Source organism: Pholis gunnellus (genome assembly GCF_910591455.1).
Source record: "Pholis gunnellus genome assembly, chromosome: 16".
NCBI classification, from domain to species: Eukaryota; Metazoa; Chordata; class Actinopteri; order Perciformes; family Pholidae; genus Pholis; species Pholis gunnellus.
The window spans coordinates 19,828,042-19,854,320 of record NC_136543.1 but is presented as its reverse complement, the minus strand read 5'-3'; the positions used below and the strand labels follow the sequence as shown (position 1 = coordinate 19,854,320).

The 26,279-nt window shown below is 43.3% G+C and overlaps 1 protein-coding gene across 1 annotated transcript; it reads right to left on the bottom strand.

Annotated features, from left to right (window-relative positions):
• Positions 1-2,702: 2,702 nt before the first annotated feature.
• Positions 2,703-14,377, bottom strand: LOC306708481 (uncharacterized protein; the record flags this gene model as incomplete). The annotated part of the gene is made up of 8 exons (XM_079176324.1): positions 14,272-14,377; positions 10,480-10,698; positions 9,118-9,258; positions 7,295-7,450; positions 7,040-7,206; positions 4,389-4,508; positions 3,275-3,412; positions 2,703-2,885 (listed from the first exon to the last, which is right to left on the bottom strand). The coding sequence occupies exons 1-8, from the start codon at positions 14,369-14,371 to the stop codon at positions 2,703-2,705; spliced, it is 1,224 nt and encodes a 407-aa protein (XP_079032450.1). The 5' UTR covers positions 14,372-14,377.
• Between the last annotated feature and the right edge of the window lie 11,902 nt (positions 14,378-26,279).

Below are 26,279 nucleotides of genomic sequence, written 5' to 3'. Positions count from 1 at the left end.
ATCTTAGCGTCATTGACTGGACTGGTTCTCCTGCTGTATCTTTTCTGTGTTGCTTGTTCCTTACGTGTCTGAAACGGCGGCTCTTTGCTGTGGTTCCTCAGGGTTCTGTCTTGGGTTTCTATATTATTTGCTTTGTAAATGTTTCCTTTAGGTCGTATTATTAGCACATTTCATCTGTTACCAATGTTATGTCGATGATTAAGGACTGGATGGCGAACAACTTTGTGCAGCTTAACACAGATAAGACTGAGGTTTCTATTGCCTCCAATGTGAGTCAATGTATTGGGTCTCTTTCTTCTGCTGTACAGGCAAATCACAGAAATATATAATGTATGTTTGACCAGTGTTTTCAGCATATCACATCATTTTACATCCCTAAACTCAGGTCTTTAGTATCACACCCTGAGCTAGAGATAAGTCGCGTCTTTATATCGTCCCGGCTGGACTACAAATGTACCAGAACGCTGCTGTGAAGCTGTTGACTATGTCCAGTAGGATGACTCACCTCACACCCATCTTATCCTCTTTACGTTGGCTTCCCGTCAAGTTTAGGTTTGACTTCAAGGTTTAACTTTTCACCCACAGAGCCCTGCTGACCAGGAACCTCTGTGCATATCGGACCTGCTCCATCCTTATATCCCCAAAAGGTCTGTTAGGCCTTTATAGCCATTAGATCCACAGTCTCTGTTGCCTACTGCAGCTAACTCACTGACTTAATACACCGCCTATGGATGAGTACCTCATACAACCCCACTTCTAAATCCTTCATTACTTTTTATCTCGTTATTCTGTTGGAGTCGGTGTCACTTCTTTTGAAAGGACTGTCATTTTTAGGCATTTAGTTAGTGCTCCTCCTCCGCAGACTATTTACAGGATTTAAAATGACGCCGATCTCATTTTTGCAAGAAAACTTCTCTCTCACCTGTTTTGCATGAACTCTACAGAAGTAATTAAAGTGATTGAACACCAGCGTGATTATACAGCACGACTGACATCTCAGTTATTTCGATCGGACAAAAACAAATCCCATTATAAGCTTCACTTCTGATCGTTTCCTGCGGTCAGCTTCCTTTTTTGTCGTAACTCTAGAACAGAAAGTGTGCCTCGTGTGCTCGGACGCTAAACGGTTTACAGGATCTCTCGAGCAACAAGAGGACAAACGGAGGACGGATGATCGTCACAGGTCTGGATCGCTGCATTGTGACAATGAATTGTCCTCTCCAGCACAATCCTTTAGAAGAGATTGTGGACAAAATGATGTCACAGTGATGCTCGGTTCCTTTTTTTATGTGTCTGCAGGCACAAACCATTCTGTGCCTCTCAGGGTGTTTTTTTGTTTGACTTAGTTGTGACAGATATCGTTATACTTCTGTCTCAACTACACACAACTCCGCTTTACACATCCGTATGAAGTCACTAAAGCGTGTTGCTTTCAAGAACTGCTTCTACTATGCAGCATTTATTCATCATCTGTATTTTGATGTCTTTGAAATGTCACTTACAAAAAAAAACGCACCACTTGCCACTGACTTTATGAAACGAAGGCATAAAAGGCAAAGACACACAGAAATCCTCCCAAAAGGCAGCGTCACTTCTCCGCCTCCAGACGAGGAAGAAGTCTACACGGTTTCATGAATGAGGCTGTAAACTGGTGATAAGAACAGTTCAAGTTTTAGTTTTACTACCACAGCTCTGTAAAGAAAACCTCCGACCTTCACCCTGCAGCACGCGTTCCAAGAGGAAGCTAAGAAAATGGCGGACACAGCGGTTTAAAAATGCTTTTCTGCTTGTGAGGGGCCAATATGTGACCTTCTGGCACTAGTCATGTTAATCACAAGACTAGTACACATCTGTGTGCATCTGTGTGTTTTTGTTTCCACTTTTGCAACACATTGTTTGAACAGAACAGCACCAAGAAGAATCTGTTTCCCAGAATATATATATTTTACACACGAACAAAGCTTCATACATACTATACATACGTACAGTCTTACATTCATACAAATACATATCGGTTTATTGGCTTTTTTTATTTTATTAAAAAAAGCAATTTGATATATTATGACTTTGTATACTGTGTTATACTGTTTAGGGCTAGGTCACTGTTAAAAAGCATGCACTTTCTTTTGGTTGTGTTCAGATCGAGTGCTTGCAAATGAGTCCAAGTGTCGACGCCTCGGGTAACTCTGAGTGTCTCATTTGAATCAGCTGTCAATCACATCAAACAGTTCTCTGTGACCACGTAACGTTCACGTTCCTGCAGGATGTTGTGTGTGTGACACGCTACACCCGAACCAAACCGCCCAGAATTATTTGCAAACACTGTTTGACCTTGTTGTGTCCATATTTGTTGTATTGCACTGCTACTGATTTTTAACAAGGCCCTTTCATTCCTCTTCTTGTCCCTCCTTTTTCTTCTTTTTTTCTGTTTTGTTTTGAGGAATCCACATTTCCCGGAGTAGCTTAGGGGGGCTTCTTGGCATTTAGTTTGTGTTCGTTACATCCCACGTTTTTCGCTTGAAAAAGTCTCGCGTTTCCTCTGACTCAAAGTGGGTATATAGTCCGAAGGAGGTTGGGGGTCGTGGGATAGAATAGCTTGATTGATTATTGATGTATTTATTTCCAGGTTGTTGTCAGGCCAAATGGTTCAGTTTGTTGCAACATTAACAACCGAGCCCCTCCTCCTCCTCCGCCTCTTCGTCCTACTCTTCTAGTGATTGGACGATGCAGGGCGTGACTTGAAAGGGCATCCTCCTGCCGACCGACTCGGCCATCTGTGCTGGCGGTCCTGGGCTCGAGCCTCTGGTCGAGGGGACCTCCTCCCTCAGCGGGGACGGAGTCAAAGAGCACGGCTCCGGCTCCAAGGTTAATGTTACCTCGTCTACCTGTGAAGACAGGAAATGGAGAATTTTAAAAGAAACGTTTGGGAGGCTGCAGTTCAGCTGTGCCAGGAGAAAAATAAGGCTCTTTTTATTGGACAAGTGTTTGCATGTTTCCTCACTTATATTATTTATATATATATATATATATTTATAGATATGGATGGACGTAGATGGACTGGTAAATCGAGAGCTTTGCCTTCCGACTCAGCTCCCTCTTCACTACGACGTAAAATGTCCCAGGATGCTTGAACTCCTCGCTTGGGGCAGTGACTCTCATCCTCTGTCTTCATTTTAATCTAACCTCATTGGATCATCAGTTTTTTGTAGGACTCTGGGACTGCGGCAGAAGCCAAAATCCAGGGATTGTGGCCGTTCATGTTGAAAGAACTCACCTTCGTTAGCTCCTCGTCTTCCTCTTCGTGCCGTTCAGGGAAGCCTTCGTACTCGAGCTCCGGCTCCTCTCCGACCGTCTCCACCACGCCTCCGACCATGTCAGCCAGCTGCCCATTCATCTGCCCGACAATGTCCACCTGCAACCAGTTAAGTTTACTGATTCAGTTGCTTGCTTGTTTTTGTTGCACCCACTTTACACTGTAAGAAGATGCAACAGGTTACTGGCGTTTTTAACACACATTAGTTCACAGACTGACAATAAATCCTTCAGGTTTACAGTCACAGAAAGAAAGAAACAGAGACAGAAGTCAGGAGGGAAGGAGATTGGAAAAGCAGAGTATGAGCTCCTATGTCCTGACCCCAACGCAGGACATCGGAGAGACGAGACAAATACGTAGGAAGGTACAACAGACACAGATGCTGAATCCAAATGCTTAGAGTTGTAAACTTGCGGACTTAACAGCATGCTTCTTTGAAGACCAGGCATTGTTTAAGGGTGTCCTTTGTCAAAAATCCATCGGGTCTGCTAGAGGCTGTCATGCAGACTTTTGGCAGTGCTCCATGCAGACATTCAGCCTGTTTCCTACCTTGCTGACTTCCCTGGCAGTCTCTCCCATCATTCATTGCACTACAGATGTGTGCTAAATATGCCTGCTGATATAAACAAATCCAGATCCAGAAAACAAAAAAAAACAAATTAGCAAAGAAGAGTGTCAAACATGATGAACAAACGGACTAAAAGGGCTATTCCTGTGCAGAACATTAACATCTATGAGTGCACTCCTTCCACCTTTTTGAAGACAGGTGCCTGAGGAACGACATCAAAGAAGCTAAAACCTCGGCTTCCTACAATAACAACAGTGTTAAATGCATACCAAGACATGCCGTGATTAGTTATGTAACTGTTGGCCCGCTTCATTCTGCAACAATGACTGAATGGAGATGCCTGTCCCGCTTGCCTACGACTGCACATACAGTCTCACACGCCCCCCCCCCCCCCGATGCCCTTTGCGAACTTCGACCGAATATATTAAACCACCATCTAGTCCGCGGAGTCTGTAATCCGACCATTTGGATTCAGCAGGGGGGGGTGCCTACGTGGTGCGGCTCGACCTGCGCGGCTCCCCACAGGTCAGCCAGCCGAGGGTGGGTGGGAGGGCCGAGGCTGTGGATGGTGCTGTTGGGAGTGGCTTGGAGGGAATGGGAGGCGCTATGTAGCCTGTGCTCCATAGACTGTAGTCAAGAGATAGGAAAGGAAGAAAAGACAATTAATGAGTTTTTTTACTGTAAAATAAGCTTTAGTTTGTCTTTTGGAATGAAGATATGGCCGACCACTAGAGATTTAAAACACGCCAACGCCACGCAGCTACTGACACTTTCAGCTTCTTCAGAAATAGACAACAATGCTACATGACTGCATAACAACACATTTCAGCTAGAAAGGTTAGTTAGCCTCGTCTTTGCAGAGACTTGTTGAGGATACTCTTGTAAGTTTTGTTTACTTCCGTCTAGTCACTAATAACCGTATCTACTTGTGATACCCTTTAAACGAGGATTCAGGGATGGTGCTTCTGGGAAAGTGGGGAGATGTCTCAGGCTCTTATGCTCACAAAATTGACTGGCTGATTGAAACGCTTTATTATATTGTAATGTAATATATTCAATGGTCTCCTTGTGAAGAGAACCCATAATAGTACACACAGCAAAGCTAATGAGCTCATTTCTATTGTGGTCTCGGATCAGTAGGCTACACCTTTTCTAAGACGCGCTCCCTGACCTTTTCAAGTTGTTATTTCATAGCCCTCGGTCTCTTAATGAGCTCTGAGATGTACCAATGCTCGAGCAGTCGGCGAAGCAGAAAGCGTCTTTGGGTGTCGCAGTACATCGTGACTCACTACGTTTGCAGAAAACCCCCCAAAAAAAGCCACAAAGCCGGGACAACCAACCAGTTTACAGGAGCCGAAGTAAAGAAGCTCGTTCTTTAATTGTATTGTTTACTCAAGAAGCAGCCAAATACATTGTGTGTATACAGCATGTTAAGCTGTGTTACCAACAACCGAGACACGAGACACCAGCAACCCTGTGTCCGACAAATTACTTTTTACTCTGAAAAACTGATTTAAAAGAGCTGTGCTTAAGATCTAGCGGCTAGTTCTAGCGATACGGTTACGGATACCCCTCCGCTCACCACTCCAACTACGGTGGCCTTCAGGTAAAGTAAAAATGTCAAAGGCCCTCTCTAGTGCCAGCGTTTGGTTTGTCCGTTCTGGGCTACTGTAGAAACACGGCAAAGCAACATGTCGTAATCCACGAAGAGGACCCGCTCTAAGATTAGCTAAAGTTAGCTTAGAACGGCTCATTCTAAGCTAACAAAAAAAACACAACAATACTTGGTTTCAGATGATTATACATAGAAATAGAATATGAGTAGAACTGACATTTAGCTGTTTTCTCGCTAACTACCTAGTAAGCTGTTCGCTAGCTGTTCACTATATGTAATTAGCTAGCTTGCTAATCTGCTATCTGTTGATAGCGACGTGCTTTTCTTTGCAAATTGTACTCATTTACTGTCTATCTGCGCTTCGCAACGCTACTACTCCACTGCTGGTTTTAGTGTACGTTCTACTCCCATTCTATGAATCTATGAATTATACATTAATGAATACATAGTTATGAATCCTGTAGTCCTTATTCTGCCAATAGATCCCCAGAAGTCCGACACGCAGCTCTGTAAAGTTGGCCAATACATTTCGAAGGAAAGCTGATTCTGATTTGAACTTTTCCAGTAGAACAAGATGTTTCCCCCTAACCTCCCCTAGCTTTGAGTTTCCTAAATACAACCATAAAAAAGAAATGTCGCTTCTCTGAGCAGAAGAGACATTTCCCCACTGCTCCCTGCGACACCGTCCCCGACTCCTCATTTACAGGATTTATTACAACAAGAAGAACATTATTAGTGTCTAGAAGGAAGTAAAAAAACTGGCAAGAAATATCCTTCTGCACAAGTCTCTGGCAGAAGGCTGCTAAATTGCTCAATGCTGGTAGAATATAACTGCTTTGTTATTTGCGTTGGAATGACGATTCCTATCTGGAATGTGTTGTGACGCAGTAGATCACTTTAGCATTGTTGTCCCTAACTAAGGAAGCTGAAAAAGCACAGCAATGCTTTCAGCCAAATGCTAACATGATGTTGACTATGTCCACCATCTTAGTTTAGCATGTTAGCATTATTAGCAGTACAAGTCAGCTTGATTGCCATTAGTTTTAAAGGTATTTGGTCATAAACTGACAAAATGTTGACCAAATGTTACCAAAGTTAATGGCAATTGCTGTTGAAGCATTTAATTAATAGCTGCAAATGTCATTCTCGTGGTGATGAAAGGTTCATCAAAGTCAAATTAGAGTCTCAGAACCATGCATATCTGTGCAAAATTCCACGAGGATGTTGACATATTACACGAGATAATCCAAACCCAGGATATCTGTACAACATGTCAATCCATCTAAAGGTTGTTGTGATACTTAAATCTGGAATTAAGTGGTTCAAACAATAAATACATGAGCCATGCGGCATTTATTTTGTGATGTATTCGCTGATGCAAGTTGGGGCTGAGTAGCAGTACTACTAAACTTTTACTTAAGTTAATGTTTGTTCTCTTACTATATGTATGCAGTGCTAGTATTCTAGTACTAGTGACATGTGGTCAGCTGTTGTTGCTGGTAGACCTGATGCTTCATCGGTGGACCGTTTTAGCACTACTCACCTGTTGTTGTTGGAACTGCAGCAGCTGTTGCTGGTACTGGTGAATATGTTGGAGCTGATGGAGTTGGCTCTGCTGCTGCAGGGTGAAATGAGCGTGGTGCTGCTGAAGGTAACCGCCTACCGTCCCCTCGAACCCCTCACCAGGTGTACCCGGCGCTCCGCTGCCACCTGTAACACCCAGAAGAAAACACTTAGTGCTCAGAGACGCAGTCTGGCGTTCGGAGACGGTCTTTTAGAGAGAAGGTTAAATTCTCACCTGCAGCCATGATGTAGGAGCTCGCAGCAGGCGAGGCCACGCCCGACGGCTGGCTGGTGATCGGCTCCCAGGCGTCGGATGACGACAGGCAGTACAGGCCCTGTGAGACGTAGGTGTGAGGCCAGACGTCCGCCGAGGAGTGGTGGAGCACCTGGTCTGTACGGGGAGAACGCAGACAGGTGGGGGTGAGTGAGACAAAGGAGAACAGCTACACAGGGAAAGAAAACCAAGGATGAAGAAAGCGAAGCGGGACGGATTCCCACAAACAAGCAAATTACTTTGCTCACTTTTAATGTAATGTGCTTCCTGTTGAGTTAAAGTTATGGTTCAAGGATTCAAAATTGGTCTTTTTTTTATTACTTTAGATAAAATAATTAGAGCCGTCGGGCCATTACAGAAGTGAAAAGATTTGAGCAAATTAAGAAAATTTGGAAAAGACATAAAATATACTGTTATAGAGCTTTGGGCAGGTTTGGGATAAAAGCATTAGCTCGTATAAAGAAGAGACTTAAATCCAACTTCTGACCCTGAGTTGTTGATTCAGTCCTCAGCAACATATATCAGATGCTCTCATGAAGCCAAACACATGGATAAACCTGCCCTCATGAACAAGCAAGATACTTTAATAACTCCTATAGAAGTATGATTAGCTCATATGCAAGCAGTGTTGTTATCATGGAGCACAGCCATGCAGGCCGAACACTCCCATAGAGAAGAGACGTTCCCTCAGTCCTAATGCTGCTGTTTTAATCGCCACTGTGTGTGTGTGTGTGTTTGTGTTTGTGAACTGTACATGTGTGCTGCAAGCTAGATAAAGCACAGTACAGAGCCCATATGGTGCTGTTAATGAGAGCAGGGCTAAGTCCTTGTGCTAACCTACAGGGTCACTCAGGGTTTGGACGGCGCTTTGCTTTGCTTAACACCAGCAAGAGCTAAAAAAAAACAGTTAGCAGCGGTGTTACCGAGTGTACAAGTGAAAGCGCCAGGAATCAAATGCACTTCGTCATATGTTCGAACAGCCAGAAAGACGGAATAGTTTGTTTTGTTTCGGTCTTTCTGAAGTTATCCGGCCTTTCCCGTGAGGTCGGATGAGGTTTCCTAACCAGTAAACTGCTCTCTTCCCTTCCTTTCTCTCCATTTATATCATCCCATGTGCGGCTAAACTGAGCTGACATCTTACCACCTGAGGCTCAAACCACAATTTAGGATATGATTTTGTTTCCCCAAACTCTTTGTTTTGTTCATCCAAGCGTGTCGCACAAATCTTGATAACGCAGTTCATTTCCTGATTTGAATACGACTCGTCTTTTGGGATTTTTTTGAATTCTCCCACTCTCGCCTCGTGACTCTCCATCAGAATGTGTTCGGATGTTTCAGAAACGACAGGCTGTCGTCTGGATTTGTCATTCGGAACGTTTTTTTTGAGTAAGTGCCCGATAGCAGTGAAAGGCAGAGATGTGCAGCTGTGTGGCTGCCCTCCAAAAGTCCTTTACAGCTGGTTCGGCAGAATAACTGACATGGCTGTTTTTAGTTTCCAGCAGGGCTCTTAATTGTTCCCAAACTGTGCATCTCTGCACGATAGAAAACGTAATACTTTACCGTGTGGTCCAAATACATGTGATTGAGTGTGAGGAGTGTTTTAGAGCTATGCCACTTTAAGTCAAATACCGTATCTGTCGTATGTGCAGTCCAACTGCACAAATCACAGTATTAGATCCTCGCGATGGTTCCGCACTATGTGCCAACAAGCTAGAAGCACTCAGAGCCTGACTCTCGTAGTCGTGCCCAGTAGCCATTTTGCAGAAAGGTTTAAGCTGCGGTACCTCTGCTGGTGATGCTCTCCTGGTTGACCTCGCTGAGGTGAGCGACGCTGCCCTGGTTGGAGCCGGCTCCCATACTCTCCCCGTCCATCGAGGTCCAGCCAAACAGAGTCGCCTCAGAGATGGCAAACTGCTGCATGATGCCTAATGAGGGAGGAGAGCAGGAACAATAGGGAGAGCTTTTAAACTCACTGAAACACAATTAGAGATACAGTTCCTCAAACAAATCCCCAATCCCAGCTTTGCTAACACACACACACAAGTTAATTAGGAGCGGAGGAGAAAATACAGAAGTGTTTAGTCCAAGCAGGGATTCTGTAAATGTTGCAGACAAATGTATGTGTAGAAACAACAAATCACAAATTATTAATTCAACTTTGCTAGATGAACCAGATGGGCCAGAACCAATTAGATTTTCCAGAATTCAGTGAAGAAGAAGAAGCAAAAATGAATATTCAGGAAAATAAAATGCCGGGGGTGAAACCTGCGATGAATCTTTCTGGGTTTGTCCGCTTTGCAGCCCAGTCGCCAGGAAAATAATGTTGTGATTGTACGTTTGATACGTTGAATGTCGTAGTACAACAAGCACCAGTTGTCGGAAGTTATGTGGTTTAATAAGATTGTGTCTAGAAGCCACTTCCGTAACGTTCTTACGTTACTTAACGTAAAGTCCCTAGGTGGGGTTGTTATTCATTTACGTAAGTTACGTTGTTACGTTACATTGTTACGTTACATTGTTACGTTACATTGTTACGTTACATTGTTACGTTACATCGTTACGTTACATTGTTACGTTACATCGTTACGTGACGTCGTTACGTTACGTCGTTACGTTACGTCGCTACGTTACATCGTTACGTTACGTCAGTACGTTACGTCGTTACGTCGCTACGTTACGTCGTTACGTTACGTCGTTACGTTACGTCGTTACGTTACGTCGTTACGTTACGTCGCTCCGTTACGTCGTTATGTTACGTCGTTATGTTACGTCGTTATGTTACGTCGTTACGTTACGTCGTTACGTTATCATTTTGACACAAACCATGCTGTTTATTCCAACCTTAACCACGTAGTTTTGTTGGCTACACGTTAACCACGTGACATGTTTCTGCAGGCTGATATGAAACGTATTCATGAAACATTTTGGTTGAGAAACGTCAACAATCGACGTATCAAGTGGTTGGCAGAACAAAAGTTGTCTTTTTCACAATTAATGTAGTATTTTAACTTTTGTTTTTATTTTTTTAACAATCTGAAATGTCACAGACGCTTTCAAACCACGCAGATAAACTCAACAGGACTTGTTTTTCTTCTGGTTCTACATGTTGTATTTATACCTTTCTGACAGCGCATCGCGAGCCTCACCTGCAGCAAAGCGAGCCTCCTTCTCGCCGTCGCTCAGGTCGCTGTAAGCGTCGTTCTCCATCCTCCTCTCCTTTTCCCTCTGCAGGTTGTTCAGTCCCGCGCTCCCCGGCGGCCCCGCAGTTGGTTTGCCCCAGCTCTGCCACTCGATCATGTGGGCAACGCGACCCTGGGCCATGGCGGTGGGCTTGGTCACTTTGTCCTTCATGGAACGAGACACACCTACAACAGGTATGGGGGCGGAGCAGGAGGGCCACATTCACACACACACACACACGCACACACACACATACACCAGACACACACACAACAATGTCAGAACTACTTCTGGCCTCTGTGGTTGATGACGCCTCCAAACTGAGGCTCAGGGGGGGAAGTAGAATGATGATGAGAAACTGTGTAATGTTGTCGGGAAACTGTTTGATACATGAGACTATAATAAATAATGGCAGTGGGGGTAAGAGAGTGACTCGGCATGAGATCAAGTCCTTGCAGCTAGTTTGCATTAATATTATTTTAAGATACATTTTGTAGTCTGTAAGAATTGTAAAAATGAATTTGCACATTTTATACATTTTTGTTTGTCTTTATGTAAGTTTGTTGAGCACAGTTTGTCTATTTTTTTTAGCAACGATGTGCTTCATTCTCACACTTTCACATCTGCTCCGTACAACCTCTGTCTGGCTTAATGAGGCCTCTCCAGCTGGAGTAGTCGGGGGTTCAAACGCGTAATGCCTCGAGAACACAATCGTGGTGTGAATATGTATCTGTTTGGAACAAATCGGCCTCCGCCCTTTAAACCGCTGCTGCTTTCAAACGTCCGTCAGTGGAGCTGAGCCCCCGAACATCTACACAGCCACATGCTCATCAACCTCAGTAAAACGCTTTTAAATGTTATTACATCCTAATAATCAACATGAGTCTGACAGTCACCTCTCACCAGCTATTCATGCCATTTTAAATGATAATGATGCACGTGACTAATAGGGATGAGTTCATGGAACTCAACAGATTTACTGTGAAAGTGAACAATTACAAGAATTGTCTGCCGGCCACTCGGCATTCAAGCAAAGATGTCTTTTTGAGTTCAACGTGTGAACCTCGCTGGGATTGAATTAACTGAAAGTGTAAAATATTCTGATTACTATATGACTGAAGATCCGATGAGTAATTCTTGAATAATCAAATAAATTACCGGAGGAATCTGCTCTATAATAATGCAGACCTTTTGCCGAACAGGTCAGAGGTCAGGAGACTCGAGCTCACCATAGTGACAAATTGGACAGGGCTGCCTGTGTGCTCGTTAGAGTTTGTTGAATTGAACAGCGAGGGACAAGGATGACTGCTGAAACGCTGAAGAGACCCATATTAATTATTAAAGCCATTACTCATCTCTTGGTAAACAGAATAAATGAGATTCATTAGACTTTCTGTAATTAAAACGTGTTGCAGCGACCGAGAGAGGCGGAGGAAAGTAATCCTTGGGTGTACACGGAACGTTGAGACGGGTCCACCGGCAAATCTCAGCCCAATTAAGATGCAAATACAGGATTCAAACCGGGGACATGTACCCTGAGTCAAACGCTTACAGAGAGGCTGATCGATAAAAAAATTAAATTAAAATCAAACAGGCATGAATTAACAGAGACAGAGCTTCGGCAAATTGCTCCCCCGGTCCAGGGGGGCAACTTACAGGCCGAGTTATAAAAAGAAAGAGTTTTTCCCCCGAGACAAAGAGAGACAATCTCATTTGAAAATCAAACACTCCCTGCAGAGACTAATTGTGGATGGAAATAGGAATGGAGAGAATGGGGATGAGGGAGGGTGTTGGGGCCTCGGCTATTCACAAAAAAAGAATGTTAAATTATACCAACAGATTTATTTAAAGTGCACCAGACACAAGACAAAACAAACACTCTTTACACAGACACACTTGAGGTGCTACACTTAAAACACTACAAAGCACAGAGCACCACAGTTTGAAGCACAAAGCACACAAAGAGGCACCGGCCACTCAAAGTCACTCACAAAGTCACTTCTTCACAAATATACCGCGCCACATATACCACCACCACCACCACCACGGTACAAATACACTACACCCAACACACCTGTGGAGATGCTTCAGTAGGTAATTAAAGTAAGTAATCTCACTTACTTTAGTTTCTTTGAAATCAAAGATCTGATTGGATTTCCATCAATGACTCCGCAAAATGTGTCATTGACGTCTGCTGTTGATATCAATGGAAGAGAAGGGAAAGTAGGAAGTGATATAGGAAGGGGGCACCCACAGGGGTGACCATGTTGGCTCCAAGCTCCTCCTCCTCCTCCTCCTCCTCCTCCTCCTGCTGCTCTAGAGTGAAGTTGTCTGTTGAGGCAAGGTTTGATTTACAAAATCCGCCGTTTATGGCAAAGGTGTCAAGATCATTCCTGTTTTTTTTCCCCAAATGTGTCAGATGATTTTTTGGGCCTGGTGAAAGGAGAGGACGGGCAGGATGGAGTGTTTTTATCGTACAAACAAATCTCAAAGCAAGAGCTGCTCTGGCTGCAAAACAAAAGATTAAATATAAAAGTGGCAGTTTTGGCATCCCAGCATAGAAGTTTAGTCATAAAATGCAAACATCGCTGGTTTTAGTCTCTCTCCCCACGTTTCCTGTTCGATGTCTCATAAAGGGATGAAATATCCCCAAAAATACACCAAATCCTGACTAATCCCAGCTAGATAAAGACTTCCTATTCAATTGTGATCCAGGCTTTCATGATGTTGTAATATGTTTGGATAGCTGTTCTATTTGAAGTATGGACGGTAACTGACTCAGCTCATTTTTATTGCTAGGTTGCTTTTTGGGGGGTTTTAGCAAGAACAGTAGGTTCCATAATATCCTCGCTTTACTTCTAATGTGTTACTTTGTTTATCAGGCTACTCTACACGACACTAATAAACACAAGCCTGTCTGATGGTGTGGGCATGTTGCTTCCTAGCCTGAACCGTGTTTACGTTTTCTTTGTTAATACATTCCTCATCAAAGGATATCGGGATGTATCGGTCAAACAAACACAGGACTTTCACCCAGGAGACTGCTGTCCGTGTCCCGTGTGAAACCACTTTAGTATGAGTCACAAACTTAACTTGTAACTTAACTTAAATAACAAACTTACTTATTTTTCGCTCAATGGGAACGTCATTTTTAGGAAACAGGGTCGTGCTTTTGTTACCCGGTGGCTCAATTGAATACAGTCCAGGATGGTCTGTTTGTGTAATAAATCAATTAGTTGTCATGCTAATAAGAAAGGACAACACTGCACGATGCACGGCACACACTGTGTGTCTGGAGAGTGATCTACCTGCTGTGTGCCCATGTTTAAAGGCCAGCACAGTGTGTTGCTGGATGAATACTGCGGCACAATTGATCCAGATTAAAACTCTTTTAACTCCATTTTGCAAAGTGGAATGAACGGTTTGGTCATACAGACTTTGACCCAGCTAAGCTAATGCTAAATGACAATTTCAAACATGATCAATACTAATTAGTTGAACTTGGTTTATACGCCCCATTTACTCTCGTCGGGAGTAAATGAACCCGAACCACACATTGATCATTCGGCCGCTGCACGACTCTGGCGCCAAATAACCGTCTGAATGAGAAAGAAGAAAACAGGAATGATCTTTTACACAACAAGGGGAAAGTTTGACCCCCCCGTCACCTCTCAACAACAACTTCACCCTGGATCCTCCGTGGAGCACGTGGAGGCAACATGGGGGCTGTTTTACCACCTAGCAGCACAGACACACACCTGACACACCTGTCAGAGAGGACTTAGCCAGGGCACCGATCCCATAGGCCTGGGGGGGCTTCCTCTTGAGGCGAGGCAGAATGGAAGTAGTGTCCTCCATGGACGACTGAAGAGAAAGAGAGAGAGAGAGAGGGAGGGAGGGAGGGGAGGTGTGGAGCAGAGCAGAGAGGATGGACAGGATAATAAAAGAGACAAAAAAAAGAATGAAAGAGAAGGAAAGATGTAGATGAAAGGAAATAAAGATGCAATGTGACAGGAAAAGTGACAAAATAAGTTTAGATGAGAGAGAAAGATGAATGCAGGAACGATAAATAGAATGAAAGAAATGGAGGTGAAGAGAGCAGACGATTGAAGATTCAGAAGATGGTTTAGAGGGAGATGGAAGAAGAGAAGGGATGTTGGGTAATAGAGGGAATAAGAAAGGGTTAATTATTCAAACACCTTGTGAATGCCTTACAGGGATAATTGCTTGAAAAGAACAGAATCATATATATGTATATATATATATATATATATATATATATATATATATACATATATATATATATATGTGTGTGTCAAAGAAAAACGGATGCTTAAGTGGTGATTCAAAAGCAATTTAAACGGACAACAGAGAGTCTTTGTGAGCGCAGCAGCTTATAATCGGTCGGTTGATGATATGGAACAGATACTGATGGATATACAGTCGTACTTTAACCGGCAGGATTTAAATACGTGCGGCACAAAGATTAGATAAACGGTGGAAAAGATGTATTTATTCAGACAGGAATGTCGGAGCAAGAATTTGATCGGATAATTTGAGCTTGTGTTCGAAGGCTTCCGCCCGTGTTCTCTAGTTCAACACGGGTCCTGCCTCCTGTGGCTCTGGAGCCATTTTTGAAGCCAGACAAAAAAGGAGAATCAGACTCACACAGACACTTAAGACCGCGTGAGCTGCTCCGTGTGCAGCAGACCAATCTGGAATCGCTCGTCCTCGTGTGATTTCTGCCGTACTTCGTGGCGCCAGTGCTCACGGCAAACCAACAAGCAAACTAATGAACACATAGCCCGGCTCCTAATGAGGTCCTCCCAGCAGCTAATTACACTGGGAAATGGTAGGAAAAAACACACTGTGTGGTAGATGTGACGTGCTTCTGCATTACTGCATGATATTATCTGGTCCCTCTGTGCTGTACAGCCACCCATACGTTATTCTATCTGCTCTAAACACATTGCATGTACCAGTAACATCATACGGTGTGTTAATACAGCAGCCTGTTATTATAGAAATCCATGATCAAGCATTTCCTCTCCATTAGTCTCGTGTCCACTACGAGCTCGTTCGTCCTCAAACAACATCTGGAGACGATGTAAACGATTAGTGCAGCGGCATCGTGGGCTCTCATCATAACTCAAATCAGTTACATGTAAGCAGCTGTTTTCATAACACGGTGTCACTTCCAACAGTGGCCCTTAGCTTCAAACTATCTTTTTGTTTTTTAATTTATCTTTTATATAAAAAATAGCATTTATCCAGGAGAATCCCTTCGAAGTGTTTCCTGGATAAGATGAGAGCGTAACGCAGATAACAGACTTAAAAACAAAACGGTAATAGTTAACAACAACATAAAAACATAAAACACAAAGAAAATCACCTAAAAGACACGACAGACTTAAAACAAACCACTTGTTCTGTGCATAAACCTAGTTTTTAGGTTAACTTGGTAATGACATCATAAGCTCTTGGTTTGGGTCACGATAAGAACGTTTAAGTAAGCTGCTTACGTAACCTCCAGACGAACGTTCACAAGGTAAGTAAGAAAAGTAAGGAAAAGTCGGTCCACTTTGTCTCGGTTTTGGACACTAACAGCGGTCTCCTGGGTGAAAGTCCCTGTTTGTTTGACCTCACCGTCCACCCCGACGTCCTCCTAAGTGGAGTTTTAACAATCTATTGACTGTAACTGTATTACAGGAGGAAGCCTTGGTTCAAGGGAGGATATACGTCTCTGTGTTTATATCTTCGTGTCTATTTCATCCAGAGTGTTGAAGTATAGATCGGGATAAACACTCCTCAGGCATTTCAATGAAACTAACAATGTAGACTTGGTTCACCTGGTGAGAAAAACAAATGCTCCCTTTGGGTCAGCGAAGGCCTTTATGTACAAGAAACACTTTCTGCGTGAGTTTATTTACTTCTGGGCATATTTTGAGTCAACAAAAAATGAACATTGTGCAGATGAATTGTGCTGACGGTGCAGAAACAGTCGAGTGGGGATGCACTTCATCGAGTGGGGATGCACTTCATCGTGCGGCGCTTTCAGTAAAAACTGGGACTTGAATGAAGGCTTCAGCTGTGGATAAGATAAGCTTATTACAGCCTGTTATCTGTCTCTCTGTGTATATGTATACGAGGCTTGCAGTACAGTAGATTAGCAGAGGGCCAAGAGAGGAGACGCATGGGAGGGGAAAAACTGTGGGATAAGAGAGAGGGAGTGGGGGGGAGAGATAAGAGAGAGACGGAGAGTGGCAGGAAGTGGTGGGAGGATAAACCAGTAGGGTGTCAACTTGCGTACTCAAAAGACTGAACTCAGGTAGTGGGTGAGTGATGGACGGGGAGAAGGAGATTGAAACAAGGAGACTTACGTTGATTCCTTCCCAGGAAACCTCGGTACGGTCATGCTATAGGGGAGGGAGGAGAGGGGGAGGACGGAGAGGGAGGAGGGGAGGAGGAGAGTGCAGGTATAGCAAAGGCGGGGAGAGAAGAGGGAGGTTTACAATAGAGAAGAGGAGAAACTGGTCTGAAGGCTTCGTCCTGAATGTTTAGTCCTGAACATCAGGGCGTCAGCGGTACAGTTGAGTTTAAAATGTCACATTCATTTTTAAAGGTCATAAAACTTTTTTTACTTTCCAGTTTAGAACTTGAGCTACTTTATATTTTAGGACAATGTGGCGCCCTGCATGTAATCGTGATTGACCCAGTTTTCATTCTAAGGACTTAATAATTCATGGGACAGTGTTTTATACATGTTGAGTCTACATTAGTGTTTGTGTATCAGAAAGTCTTAAAATCAACAAAGATTTTGTGCTGAACGACTTATTTCAAACACATCTCTGAACATAATATCTAAACGGGTGCTTTTGTGTGTTTCTTTGTGGAGAAACTCACCAGTCGACTCGCATTAGAGCCGTTAGATTAAAGCCAAACATTAACGAGAATCACACCAAACACACCGCGGCTTACTGTGACCTCACAATAAGGAAATAATGGTGATATTTAACCCAGAAGCACCACATAGTTAAAAAGCACTTTTTTACACATTTCAGAAGAAAACAACAAACACGTTTGAGTTTTTCCTTCTTTAAAGTCGTCAAAGTGTAGAAAGAGAGACCGAAGACGCAGGAAGACATTTTTGGAATCAGAGGTGAAATACAGACAATACGTAGCTGTGTGTGTAGCTGTGTGTGTAGCTGTGTGTGTGTAGCTGTGTGTGTAGCTGTGTGTGTAGCTGTGTGTGTGTAGCTGTGTGTGTAGCTGTGTGTGTAGCTGTGTGTGTAGCTGTGTGTGTGTAGCTGTGTGTGTAGCTGTGTGTGTAGCTGTGTGTGTTAGTGTGTGTTAGTGTGTGTATCCCTCTCTGTCCATCCACACGGCCCAGAATGTTTAGGTAACCAATGGATACCAACCCTGTTGCCAGGGGCAACAGCAAATCTGATGGGTGACCAAACCTGGACACCATTTATTGTGTGTCCTCATATGCACACACACACACACACACACACACACACACACACACAACCATGCATATTCATCATACTGTATAATAGGCACAAAGGCAGCGGGGAACATTTCTGAATCTGCGGTCGCTCCAGAGAATTTGAATACACGCCGCTGTCAAAAGAGGATCTTTTTGTTTTAGTATTTTTTTGGGTTCTGGTTTTTTGAACATCAGGCCTTTTTGTCGCAGCGCCCCCAAAAGAGTTTCTCCACCGGCACTCGGAGCTCGTGATCGTAGTTGTACCGTTCAAAGCCACAGATCGCAGACGGCAGGAGAGGCGACACGGAACACAAACGCCCCGAAACATGGTGTCAAAGCGAATGCCAGACCGTGTCCTCACGAGGCTGCTGCTGCCGGGGTGGTTAGAAAACATTCATGTGACCTGAAGGATCCTAAAGCTTTAAAAATGTAAGAAAATGCTAAAATACAGAAGCCGTAACGATGTTAGGAAGCATTAGTGAACGTAAAGAGGAGACCAGAATCTGAACACTTGAGTCAGACTTTACTTTAGTGCTTCGCTTTTATTTGTTTATGGGAAACGCACAAATTATTATAATTAATTTTGGACCTTTTAGTCTCTCAATCTACTCTATTTAATATCCAACTGTAAAGCGAGGAGTCTCTTGTCTGTCGCTGTTTTCTTTGCGTATCTCAACAACAGTTCAGCCGTTCTTCTTCACACTTGGCGCGTGTTTTGCTGCGGACTCACGGGAGTGCTTTGTCGAATTCTGTTCAATTTGGACGCACGACACGATCGGTGATACAGTTTGAATAAACAAGTGAATGGCGCTCCGTGCCGCAGTGGGGGCGGGGCTTCAGGACTGAAGTCGAGCAGACTGGTTGGATGCTGGATATGCTAACGTTAGAACCAAACTCCTCTTCGCTTCCCCGGAGTCGACGAGCAACTATAGCGGATCTCGACAATGTTGCAAGCAGCACTTCCTTTGGGGCCAAACGATTGGCTATAGAGCCGCGCCACAAACATTCACTGGTAACAGAAAGTGCTTCTGTTGTCCCCGACACCCACTAATGGGTTTAAAACCTTCGTCTGTGGGAAGATTGTGGCATAAAAATCCAATTTCAGGCACTCAAGTGGATGGCTAAGAATAAAAAGCCTTTAAAAACACGGGCTTTTAAACCAATAAAACCGTACTGGCACACTCGTCTTTCTCTACTTTGTTTTGAAGTTGCTTTGAAGAAACTTCACAAGGCGGCCACTTTGCTCGTTGATCGATTTATTGTAAATAACTGAACATTAAAAAGTTCTGCAATGGATACGAGTGAGCTGCTAGCAGCACATTTAACCAAACTAACTGGTCTGTGATACCAAAGCTATACGAAGGATCTCTGGCCACAGCCAACAGTAATAACACGTTCATAACACAGATATATGGCGTCAACAGTGGGGGGGAAAGTGTTCTGCTTGTATTGCACTCTCTATTGTGTGATTTCAGATGAATTTTTACATAAAAATCCAATCTTGTGCAGTTTTAATGGAGTATTGTTCATTCCCATTAGATCATCTAAAATAATAATAAGAATGCTAATGCTACAGCGATAACGCGGCTGGTGGAAGATGGACAACCGCGTTTTGAAAGTGGCAATAAAAGACATGAGTGCAGAGAGCAAGCGGCGTGCCGGTGGTGGTAGAGCATTAAGATGGAGCCTGGCCTCTTGTCTTTGTATGTATTCATGCTTTATTCAGCAGCTGCTGGGCTCCGGGACTCCATGAATGAATATGAATTTAGGTCTGACTTGGTTTAGGGCCTTATTGCCCTGATTAACATTTTTCCTCTGGTGTCAAATGCAAAGAACGGTCGGCAAATTGAAAACCATCGCCGAGCTGAAACTGGAACCCGGAATTAATTCCGACTTCCTGCAGCCCCCCCCCCCCCCCCTCTTCACCCTCTGGGAAGCGTCAATGTAATATTCATGTCAGAGATGTTTATTTTCATGGCAAGTGAATGAGGAATAAGAATAATCCTCTGATTACGGCAAAGGGATTTAGCGAAGCCCTGCACAAGTCACCGGTCGCCTTGTTGTTGTTGTTTTTTTGGCGTCGGATCCACATTAACAAGAGCAGCGGAACATCTGGGGAATCACTCACACACAGGCAGCGACAAGCAACAGCTGGATCACAGCTAGACCTGAGCTATACTGTTAAAATATACAGTCGGTGACATTTTCTGAACTGAACAAACACGATGCTAATCAACCAACACTCACCGTGTGGAACTCTCACAGCAGACGGACTCGACTGAACTAATTGAATAATGGTTAATTTAATCTCAAAAGCTACGAACACGCTCAGCGGCGTCTGAGGCCGATGTAAATGAAGTCTTTTAACAACTAGAATGAATCACTCGCAGATCTGAGGTGTTATAGGATTATTACGCATTAAGAGACAGCGATATATTATTTAACGCTTATGAATGTTGTGTAAAATGTTAATGTTCTCAGTGCACACAGTCAAACAACTCACTAATATTATAATAATCTCCATTTAGCATGGAAGCTCTTCTACTCTGTTATAATATGAAACTATAAGAAAAATAAAGATATTGGTATAACAATAGGTCACCCATTATATAGGGTTTAAAAGGTGAAACTAATGGCTTTATTGGTGGTTAATACAGCATTTATTAATGCTTTATAGAAATATGCCATTAATAAGAAGGTTTGGGTTGCCAGGTTGTGAAGAATGTCTTTAGCTGTCTTATATTCCCTTTCAGAATGATGCCTGCTTTATATTTTTAGCTCCTAAATCCATCAAAGGAGCCTTTAATGGAGAGTTTTAATATCGTTACTTATTATCATCTTCAACTGCAGAACCCCAACAATGAACCACCGTGTGCAGGCGTAATATAAATGTCGATAAACTGATTTTAGTTCAGTTAACTGTCCACTGGAGCAAAGACGGGCAAAGCAAGTGTCCTTCTGGAGGACGATTAACCAGAGTTCATGGCAATCCATCCAACAGTTTTTGAGATACACGTATTTCTGTGTGGATTTGGACTGAGCGACCAAAGTTATCATCCCTAGACTCACACGCTAGCATAAGAACAAAAAAATAAATGATCTTCTGTTAAAATGAGTCTTTAGATGTAAACACAGTGAGTGTTGAAATATCAGCAGCTCATCAGTCGGTCTTCAGACGTGATCAATGACTTAAATCATTAAGAAAAAGCACGTAAATAATGAAAAACTGTGTGTGTAGGAGGTTTCAAACATGATTTATAATGGCCTAACGTGTGACGAGATAATAGTGATGTCATCTCTGTCCTTGAAATCCGTGTGTGTGTGTGTGTGTGTGTGTGTGTGTGTGTGTGTGTGTGTGTGTGTGTGTGTGTGTGTCTCCATAAAGTATATAACAGCTGAGCTCGTCAGCAGTGTATTTCTCCTGAATGGCAGTGAGACGCGGCGGCATTGTGCGAGCCGAAACTCAAATCCATTCAGCCGCGATAACGTTGACGGTCTCTCACTTAACTCACGTTCTCTGCTCAACATTTAACTCTCCGCCGAGCTGGTTTAATCATCTCTTTGTGCCGCTGGAAGTCACGCCGTAAAGCAGACAGTTTACACAATAATAACTATTTTCTATTCCTGTTTTTAACCTGCGCAGGGTACATAACTACTTTCTGTTGTGGTTATTTTCTTCTTTCTTATGCATTGCACAGTCACAGCAGGAGCGTGCTACAAATCATTTCACTATACAAACTGAAAAAACTCTCCAAAAAATGTATGAGAAACGTTAGAAAAATCTGTTAATTGTGTATGTGACAAATGAATGAATCTCTTCTGGGAAGCACAGATAAAAAAATATATTTTTAATGGTTTAAATTTCTCTCTAAAGAGTGCAAGATGAATTCTGGGGTTTAGGAAGTCTTTCTCTCTGTGTGTATCAGTGGCTCAGTGGGACAATAAGGCACATAAAGAACAAAATAGTGCATCATAGAAACCGGTGATAGGATTTTGTACTACATGCCGTGAAATAATTAGCAGCGGCTTTCAAGAAAAACGTCTTTGCGGCATTATTGTTCAGAAACTCATCTGAAGTCTAAAACCCGAGGAAAAACCTCCAATGGAGATAAATGAAGTCTTGAGTTCAGCCGAAGCTCAATTTCAGTGAGATCTGTTTGTGTTTTCCCTCCTTTTAGTCGGACTGGAAGGTGGATATACTCAGAGGAGATCTGATAGGAGCACTCAGTATCGATCGGACCTTCAGTGGAACCACAAACAGGCTGATGTTTCAGCTAATGTGCCTTCCACTGAGCCCTAATGCTGCCGGGACGTGTCCCTGCTTAAGTTGACAGCGTTTAATGTGTGAACGTGAGTCCAGCCGTCTCTGTCCGTGATGAGCTCATACCTTTTGATTCCCGCGTTCATTAGTAAAACATGAGCTCGTCGTTTTTTTGTGTCTGGGACGTTTTTAAGGCGCTAACTTGTTTGGTGCTGTATAGTTTAGCCACACTGTCCGGCTGTCTACCACTTTGGTCCACACGGAAATATCTCAGCTAGTTTAGTTTATATGCACAATTTGAAAAACACACAAACATAACGGAGATAATTAACATCACAGCGGAGGAAGAGGCAGGAAACCCACTGGGCTTATATAAAGCCACCAGCTAAATAATGTTAACATTTCACAATATTAAGGAGAACACAAAAGTAATAAACATAAGATATGACATATTATTGACATATGATTACAACTAACAATACTTTTTGTTCAACAAATATTGGATGGATTTTCATGGAATGTGGTACCCACATGCATGGTTCCCAGAGGATGCATCCTGCTGACTTTTTTGGGGGGTTTTAGGTTAAATGTCTCAAACAACTGTTAGATTGATTGCGGTGAAATTTACTTCACACATTCATGTTCCCCTCAAGATGAAATGTAATTGGCCAAACCTGCGAAACTAACAGCCTCTGCTGTGCTAATTAGCTAATATTAGCACGCTAACACGCTAAACTGAGATGATGAACATTGGTCAGGTTGTTGGTGCACCCATGAAAAGCAACGGACAGTTGTTCGTACATAAACCCACGTAGTCTTGAGGCGGGATGTGCAGGGATTCCTCTGACAAAGTCCGGTGACGTAAAGAGCGAAGTCAGAAGTCCTGAGGAGGTCGGGGTGGACGAACGGATCAAACAAACGCAGGACTTTCACCCCGGAGACCGCTGTTGTGAAACCAAGTCAATGTTGACGTATTTAAATTCTTTTGTTTGTACTTAATTAACACCACGCGTGTACGTTACGTAACAATCTTTCTTGTTTCAACCCATTAAACCGTCAGCTTTTCCTAAACCTAAACAAATAGTTTCACTCGTGTAGCTGGACATCCGTAAGAGAGCTCACAAAGATGTAATCATACGAGTGGTTGTGTGAGAAAACCTTATGGCACAAGGTAAACATTAAACAACCTGTAAACAACCTGCTAAAGATCAGCATGGTACCTTTGTCAATGTGAGAATGTTGGCATGCCCATCCCATGTAGCATTTAGCTTGCTAGCACGGCTGAAGACATTTAACCTTGTTTCTTCATCTCGTGTCTGAAGTTTAGATTTCTTAAACTGTGCTGTTCCGTTAACTCTTCATTTGTTGCGTTACGTTAAGATCTCTCTGTGTAATCTTACAGATTTCATCTCTGATTTCCAGCCTGCACTTTTGTCCTTCAGCTTCCACAGCGGTGTGTTTGCGTTTCTGACTCCCGACTGTATCGTGTTTATTTTGTCTGTAGTGCTTTGTTTGTCGCACTTGGTCCAAAAGGCCCGTCTTTCTGAGCTCGAATCATCTCTCTGAGCTCCGGTGTTATACTCTTTTCAAATCCCTCTCCACCTGCTGGCCTCCGTCTGTGCGGGTCTATAAATTACACAGAGGAGTCATGTTTGTGGAAGTAAACAACCCTCGAGTTGCCCTGGGATCAGTGCTCGACAGGAGCAACGCTTAATCAAAAATGAATTCCGCTACTGATTCCATGGCCGTAAAATGTCAAGGCTGAGCCAAAAACATGTGCAATATTTCAAAAAGTTTTACAGAAATCACTTCTGACGAGGCAGGCGAACAGAAAGTAAGAGGAAATAAGCTACAGGTTATTTATATTTCCATTACAGCTGTAATTAACGTAGAAGTAATTTTGACAAATATATATTTAACGTGTAACAAAACGTCTGATGCATGTCGACCTTCCAACAAAAAAAATGAGAACACTGAAGAAATGGAAGCAGCAGCCAGTGATTGAAAAAGAATAAGATGGATGTCTACGTTTTTGTGTTTCTCTCTCTCTCTCTCTCTCTCTCTCTCTCTCCAACCCTTCATACTTCTCTCTCTCCCCAGGGTCCACAGCTGAGAAGTGATACATGGCTCAGTAATAGTCTGAGCTCCGGGGGAGAGCGTCTCCGTGTCCTCGGTGAGAGACCAACAACACACAACTTCACACCCAGCCACGCACAGACAGTCACGAGGGTGCAGGCAAACACACACGGGAGTACACACAGATTTGACTAATATCAGCTTCTGGAGGCCGATATGTCCTCGTTTCTTTCAATTTTTTTTATTTTCTCGCCAGATATTGAGACATATTCAGCAACTTCAGTCATTAATATTCTTCGTCTGGTTCGAAAAAGCCTCCGAAAAAGCATTTAGGTCGCCAGACTTTTGAATGAAACAAATACTAGTAGACTAGAGGAGGATTCAGTTTCGTCACAAAGCATTTGTTGTATTTCTCTGTACTGCAGCACATTTACTGTAATATGAAACAATGAGGGTAAAGTGCTGGTTTTCGGACGTCCTTCCATCCACTATCTTTACCGGCTTCTTGTGCTGGACGGCCTTCACCGTTAACCTCTCATCGGGTGAGAAACAGGCTGAAGCCTGGACAGACTGGCGAGCTATCACGGGGCTGACACATGCAGACAGACCAACATTCACACTAATTTAGAGCCTCTAATTAATTAACTCCCAACAGAAACTCCAGCTGATTCAATCCAACGTCGGGCTTGCTGTGAGGCGGCAGAGCGAGGCGCTTAACTTAACTCTCTGGGACAAACTAAGATCAAATTTCTCTTTGTATAACGTGGTTTTTTTGAATATTTTATGGAAATGATTGGCTTTATTGGGCAGTTGGAAGTATACAGACAGATAGAGGCATAACCACTCAGTTGCCACAGACATCTGTTGTGATGATCTGCCAGAGAAGAAGAACATCCCACTGTTTGGCCGTAAACACTTTGGCTTCCTTGTGTTTTGTTAGAAAAAGATTGTCCGGGTGCATTGTCTTAGAATTGAGCGTCCTGAACACCCTGAAATTTGAGTTGAAAGGGAGCACTTTAACCGACTACTCCACTGGTTTAGCATCGCACTGATCTAATATTCTTACTTTTCCTACATTACCCACAATGCCGATAGTTCAATCAGAGATTCAGATGTGTTATGCTAGTAGCGGCTAACGTAGCATCGAGCCCGTGGAGGTAATCTATAATACAAACGGAGCGTCCGCTCAGCCCTGCGTTCCTATTTGTCCTAGTGGCCACTGGTGGTATTGCAGCTACAAATCCACAAGGGCATTTTCCCCCATAGACCCCAATGATGACTCTTTCTATCACAGCTTTTTGATTTCAGGAGGTTTTATGTTTGTAAGACTTTCCTTCAGAGAAGCGATGTTAAACTCTGTGACCTAACCGCGGAAGCTAGAACACTTTTTTTGGCGATAGGTGCCATCTTGTGGTCTGATAAACTCACCTCTTACAGGCTTCACACAGCTCCCTCCTCAAAGACTGGAGGCCTTATACTACTTGTTTCACATGCAGCGGTACTTTGATGTGTAAAACTGGTGGAGTTCCCCTTTAATTCACCTAAATTCCAATGTGCTGGAGTACAGAGACACAACAAAACATGTAGCGCTGTCCTAATGCTTTCTGACTGTAGTGTAGACAAAAGACAAAACACACACACATACATAGTGAATCATTTATCCCTTTCCAGAGTTTAGATCTGGTTCGACCTCTCTACGGACCGATGCCTGGCCGTCTGACAGCAGGAGGCAGTTCTGGGTGAGTAACAGCGCTTCTTTTTTCTCACCTCTAAAAGATTTTGAGGAGACAAGAGGCGACACTCTCACGCACCGTCATTTCTGTCTGGACTCTGTTCAGATGTAAGAGGAGAAGCCGAGGACACCGGCACTGCCTTTTGTATTCTGTCACAGTGGCTTTCGGCAAAATGGAAAAATAGATTGAGGTGTTGCAGAAACGATA